Genomic DNA, 6,311 nt, shown 5'->3' on the forward strand with positions numbered 1-6,311 from the left:
TTCACCGGTACTGGGGATCTAACTCAGGACCTTACGCTTGCAAGACAGCAGTGGAACCACTGAGCTAAATTCCCAGCTCTTGACTTTTCTTTCTTCTCTGTTTTTCCTTAAAGGAATACCCGGCCTGAATCTAGGTTCAGCCATCTAGCACCCCACAAGTATTTACAGTCCCTTATAATTGAGAACCGTGCCAAAGCAACCAGGTTAGCTTCTAAGCAGTGAACTGCCACTTTCTAGGCCCCTCTGCCCCTGAGCTTGAGCAGACAAGCTGTTTGGCTTAGCACCTATTGTGCAGTCACACAGAGACTCAGGTACACTCAGCTTAGCGCTGCTAGGACAACAGGAGATGGGGCAATAATTCTGAGAGGCTCAGGGAGGATTTGGGAAGGGGGACTGAACCTTGAGGACTGACAGATCTGTCAGACTCTGGCGCTTGGGTGGCAGGAAAGGAGAGAAGTGGGACTGTAAGCGAGTTGACAAAGGAAAAGCAAGGGCATTTCCCAGAGGTCTGTGAGAAAGAGGCAGGAAATAGAACCTGGGGTCCAAGTGGACCAGTTTCGCCCAGCAGGGCAGATCCTCTCAGACTTTAACAAGGACAGCAGCAGCAACTTCAGCAACTCAGGGCAGGGTAGTTTAGGAGGGCTCTACTATAAAAATAGAAAGAACAGCAGGGCACACTGCACCTCAGCTCTGGCCATGGAGATGATCATAATGGGGACCAAGCCACCCAAAACGCATGTCCCTGTGTGTGCATTTTTGGGGGAACAGCTACTTCTCACAACTTCCCCAGGTCACAGTCTCCTCCCTCTCTCCCCAGGACCAGCTCTCCGAGCCCTGCTCCCCAGCCAATGGCGACTACCGTGACACAGGGATGGTCCTGGTGAACCCCTTCTGTCAGGAAACACTGTTTGTGGGCAACGACCAAGTGTCTGAGATCTAACTGCAGCAGCCTTTGCTTTGCCATTCCCTATTTTTCATCTTTAAAAATTATAAATATACAAATATATATTATAAATATAACCTTTGTGTAACCCTGACTTAATGAGAAACATTTTCGACATTTTTTCCTAAGAACTGTCAACACCTTTTTTATAAGTGTGGTTTAAAAATGAAACAAAAAAAACTTTACAGAATGACCTGTGGCTTTATAAAATAAAGGTATTTCTAAGCAAAGCAGTGGCACGGATTGCTTCTCTTAACTGTCCTTGAGCACTCGGGGCCCCAGCACCCCGGGGCAGGTGAGTGAAGAGATGGACTTCCTGTAGAAGCTGAATGTTAAAGTCAAGTGCATTGTCCATTGCATGATTCTGAAAGCTCTGGTTCCTCTAGATTCAGTGTGACATTGTCTTCCTCCCTCCTGGGCACACTAGCCAAAGGCATTGGGCCACCTAGGAGGAAGACATAGTCTGATGCACCAAGCAGGAAAAGGGAACATGTCATCCCCCTGAGGAGGAGCACCTGCAGCCTCACGGTGGCACCACTGTCAGCTTTAATTCATATAAGTTATGGCCAGCAGACAGGAACATGCAGCCCTCTGGAATCCACGGGGACATGGAGGCATCTAAAAGCTCCCTTAACATCACCCACAGGGGGCCTGCCACCTTACTAAAGACAGGACTGCCCCTTCCAGCAGAAATTTTTTTAAAGCTCCCTTGAAGAGCCTCCATCTCCCTCTCCATCCCCTCCAATGCCCATATCTGTATTGAAGCCCCGTGCCTTTTCTTGGGTGGGTATAGACACAGATCCCAGCCCCAGAGATTTAGAATGTGTACCCTTCCTCAAGGGCCAAGAGTTTATCTACAAGGTTTAGCTTTGCTTTCTGCAAAAGCACTGGTATTATACCCCTGAGGAATGGTTTATCTAAGAAACAGGTATACAGCTGTCTTCGGGGGGGTGTATCAGGGATTGAACTCAGAACCTTGCTCTTGCAAAGCAGGTAGCAGAACCTCTGAGCTAAATCCTCGGCCCACAGATATCATTTTCAAAACCTTCCTCTTGCAATCTTAAAAGAACAAGGCTGCCAGAATGAGTCATTTGAAAGAAGCACCATTCTGTCCTGCCTGGCAACCTCAGACAGCCCACGGACTGGCCATCAGCTCTGTTCTCCTGTCCCTTCCCCAGACTGGGCTGCCTCTGCCACTTCACTGTGCCCAGCACAGCCAACGGGTCAGGCTCCCGACAACGCAAGAGGGGCTTCCAGACACGGCCGTGTCTCTATTTTCTCCCTAATAGTGGCTAGGAGAAAAGATAACTGCTTTGATGCTTCTTTTCTCTTAAAAAAATAGTTTGATAGTATATTTTGAATATAGATGTTCTTATAGTCAGACTGGGAATCAAACTTGAATGTTGCTTTGTATGTTTGTGTTTGTCCTGTGGTCTTTTCACCATGATTTTTCCTTTCTTCCTATATTTTCCTTTTCAAAAAGCAAGATGGCCTTCAAAAACGTGTGTTCTCAATGTTGTATGAACTGACTTAGACATGAGTTTTCTTGTTATCTCTCTTCAAAGACTTCAACTCACAAAGCAGGTTAAATGTTGCTCTGAGGTTTGTTTTTTAACATGTTGTCTGATTTTCTTAACTTTATCATAATTTTTCTGTTAGCTATTGCATTGACTATTTCAATGTGTGTGAGTATAGAGAGAAATCTGTAAAGTAAAACATATATAATATATGTAATCAAAGGTACATATGTTATATATACATTTGTGGATGTATGACTTATTTTTCCGTATCCACAGAATTCAGCTACCATGTATATATAAATAAACTTATTTTATTACCCAGATGATTAAGATGCTAATACATTTTGCCTTCTTTTGGGGTGGGTACTAGGGATCAAACTCGGGACCTTGTGCTTGCGAGGCAGGTGGCAGCACCACTGAGCTAAATCCCAACCCCCTTCTTTTACATCTTTAAAATAACGTTTAAGCCTCCTTTTAAATAGAACCAATACTACTTCATGTCCATTTGTATTTTTTAATCTGATTTAACATAACACTGGGTTTTATGAGTATGGTGAGATAATAGGACTAGCAGTTTATCATTTGATGAAACATCCTTTAGAACACGTTTGTAACTCCTCCCAAAGAGAATCACCTCTCTTCAGGTCTCTGGAGACATTTCCGCTCTCCCCAGGATCTGGTAGATTTGTGGTAAATATCTTTGGGCAGAGAAACTTAAAGTTAAGGATCGAGTTACCATTCTGTGACATAACAGTGCTTAAGCATGACACCGCTGTCAACAGTTGAGTAGCTTTAGCCATGAACGCTGCATCCTGGAACTGAGCATAATGCAGATCCTCAGCCAGCAGTGTCCCCTCTAGGAAGAGGATGTTATTGTCAGGGTCTCCAGATGCCACGTAGACTAACCAAGGCACTACCAGACTATCTAATCTAGTTGGCTCCTTAGTTTGTAATCAAAGAACCCACATTAATGTTTGCACGTCCCTCCCACATCATATCAAATAGACAATGTGTAAAGGGAAAAGGGGAAGGAAGGGTTGTAGTGTCCTAATCAACAGAAAGAACACACAGTATTCTAGTGACCAGATTTTTTAACATGGCCTGTGTGACCTTGGACCAGTTCCCTGCTCTGTGGGTGGTGGGTATGGACAGGATCAGAAGAGTCCTCCTTAGCTCTGCTACTTTCTGCATACGGAATCACTGCAGTTCTCAAGACCCATATCATACAGTGGGATGATAGCCAGTTGGAGATTATGTGGTAATATTTCCAGAGTTGTGCCCTACACGGCCCAAACAGCAATACAATGTCAACCCTGTATCTCCCAATCTTCTGAGGTTGATTTGAGAATTCAGTGAGATAAATTCAGTGCACAGCTTTGGGATGGATTCAATTCTCGCTCATAGTGGGCTCGCTTCCCCTTCTCTTGTTTGAGGTTCACACCCACACTTCAGGATCTATGATAAATATCCCTCTCTGCATTTTGGCTGTCTGGTTTCTCTGGGGAAAAGCTTAAGAGCAGTCCAAGTTGACCTTTAGGTCCAGGTTGACAGCCTAAGGCTGGAGGAATCTTCGGAGGCGACGGGGTGTGACCCTTAACAATGTGACGCATTGGATGCTGAGGAAAGGAGTTAAAACCCAGGGCATCTCACCAACGCTAACTTGCTACAACTTTGGGGACCCTACCAAAAACACGCTTGGGCATTTCTTTTCATTTGTTTTCTGACAGATGGGGAAGGAGAGGTGTAAGGGACCGAGCACAACAGGTGTCCAACATGTGTGCAGCCTGAACTCACTCAGGATCTGATGTCTGCTGCATCGAGTCCAAGCTCAGGCCAGCATGGGAAGAAAGGTCTGGAGGGGTGAATTGACCACAGCCAAGGTCAAGCAGCTGAGGGGCAGAGTTTGAGAGGGTGGACATGAGAAAGGAAGGGAAGGAGCTGGGGAGGAAACTGGAACCACTGCGGGGGCTGAGGAAAAGGAAGGAAGTAGCAGGCCCAGGTCCCTGGGACCACGGCTGGTCTGCATCCACCTCAGCCTCTATGACCTTCACATTCAACCTTCACACACAGCAACACACATAGGGATGCAGAGAGCAGTGCTGAAAGCCTTATACTGGACCCTGGCTTGTGATCAGAGGGTTGAGGGAAATGAGCATCACACTTGTGACAGAGGCCCCTGAGCCTTGGTTTATTCATCTGTGAAATGGGGCTGCCTGATGCCTGCTTTGCTCTCTCTTAGGCAGTAAAATGTACAAACCTAGCTGAGCCACCCCCAGCCTGCACTGTCCAGCCTTCTCCACACCAGCAGAACAGTCTGGGTGCCCGGGCACAATACCTCACATCACAGGACACATGAGTGCCTCTCTGCACACAGCCTGGACAGGACTTGTCTGCCTTTCAGCTCAGTGAATGATGGAAAGGCATGGAAAGCAGCGTACAAAGAGCTCTGGGGGTGGAGGAGCATCTAGAGAGGCCCGTGATCAGGCCACAGGGATGCTGGGGATGGAAACCAAAACCCACTGGACTCTGCAAGCCTGCTGGACAGAAGAGAGGCAGAGGAGCGATGAGCGAGCAGCGGGCGGTGGCAGACTTGCCCAGCGTGCCCCTCCACAGGCACAGGGCATCCTTCAGGGGGGAATGGTCACCATCCCCTCTAGAGAGCCCCCCAGCTTCCAGAACAAATGTCATGGGCGCCCCTGTCCATGCCCCTGGGGTCTACGTAGGAACGGTGCCCAATGGGTGCACAGGGGGCCTAGGTGCTCGTGTGACTCGCCGGACCCTGGGCATCAGCAGCATCTTCCTACAGGGCCTACGGAGCTCAGGCCTGGCCACGGTGCCGGCTCCACACCAGGATGCTGAGCACACTGCTGGTGAGGACCTGGGGGGCTGCCTGGTGGGGTATGTGGCCAAGGTGCGTGCCCTCCAGCAAGTCAGCCGGGAGCTGGAGACACAACTTCGGATGCTTCTGGAAAGCACGGCCAAGCGCGCGGGAGGCTGGGGTGCCCTGCGGGCCTCCTGGGTCAGCAGCTGCCAGCAGGTGAGTGCCCAGGCTGGGCCCATGGGCTGGGCAGAGGTCAGGGAAGAGATGCTAAAGGGAGGGGTCTGTAGAGGAACAGACCATCTTACACTTTCCTACTAAAAATGCTAATGGTCTCATGGGAACAGCAGCAGCCAGCACTGACTGAGCATTCCTAGGAGCTGGCTAGTGCAGTCTGTGCACCGCCTCCAGTAACCTTCAAAGCAGCGCTGAGTGGCAAACCAGTCACTAACTACACTTTTCAGATGAAAAACCTAAGGCATGGCATTTTCCCAAGATCACAAAGCCAGTAGGGGAAGGGGGCTGCAGTTCAAACCTGAATCTCTCTTGCTCCAAAGTTGCACTTGTCCCATTAACCTGGACTGCCCCTGTCACCTTTACTGGTGAGGGGGGGTTAGGTTTGGTTTTGTTTTTTTGAAGTACTAGGATTGAAACCAGGGTTATGGTACCACTGCACTATACCCCTCAGCCCTTTTTACTTTATTTTGAGGCAGGCTCTTGCTAAGTTTCCCAGGCTGGACTGAACTTGAGGTCCTCCTACCTCAGCTTCCAGAGTAGCTAGGATTATAGGCATGAGTTACCATACCCAGCTAAATGGTTTTTACAGACATCATCGGGCTGAATGTGGCTGAATAGGTGTGCTATTAAAAACAGTGAATAGAGCCGGGTGTGGTGGCGCATGCCTGTAATCCCAGCACTCGGGAGGCTGAGGCAGGAGGATCACTGTGAGCTCGAGACCAGTGTGGGCTACATAGTGAGTTCCAGTCTCAACTATACAGTGAGACCCTGTCTCAAAAAAAAAAAAAAAGCA

The 6,311-nt window shown here is 48.4% G+C and overlaps 2 protein-coding genes across 6 annotated transcripts in view; both read left to right on the forward strand.

Annotated features, from left to right (window-relative positions):
- The window catches only part of Tmem108 (transmembrane protein 108), a 347,129-nt gene extending 344,543 nt beyond the window's left edge, over positions 1-2,586 (forward strand). For 4 of the 5 annotated variants that reach the window (XM_010625470.3, XM_010625468.3, XM_019207664.2 and 1 more), the window contains one exon: positions 818-2,583. In XM_010625470.3, coding sequence (XP_010623772.1) covers positions 818-940 — 123 coding nt within the window. In that variant the 3' untranslated portion in view covers positions 941-2,583. Of the gene's footprint in view, positions 1-817 lie in introns of all 5 variants that reach the window. The other variant, XM_010625467.3, reaches the window with a different exon arrangement.
- Positions 2,587-4,919: 2,333 nt separating this feature from the next.
- The window catches only part of Bfsp2 (beaded filament structural protein 2), a 66,211-nt gene continuing 64,819 nt past the window's right edge, over positions 4,920-6,311 (forward strand). The window contains exon 1 of the mRNA XM_010625473.3: positions 4,920-5,500. Within this exon, the coding sequence (XP_010623775.1) occupies positions 5,027-5,500 (474 nt within the window). The 5' untranslated portion in view covers positions 4,920-5,026. The remainder of the gene's footprint in view (positions 5,501-6,311) is intronic.

Source organism: Fukomys damarensis, unplaced genomic scaffold (assembly GCF_012274545.1).
Source record: "Fukomys damarensis isolate Sample0158 unplaced genomic scaffold, DMR_v1.0_HiC HiC_scaffold_37, whole genome shotgun sequence".
NCBI classification, from domain to species: Eukaryota; Metazoa; Chordata; class Mammalia; order Rodentia; family Bathyergidae; genus Fukomys; species Fukomys damarensis.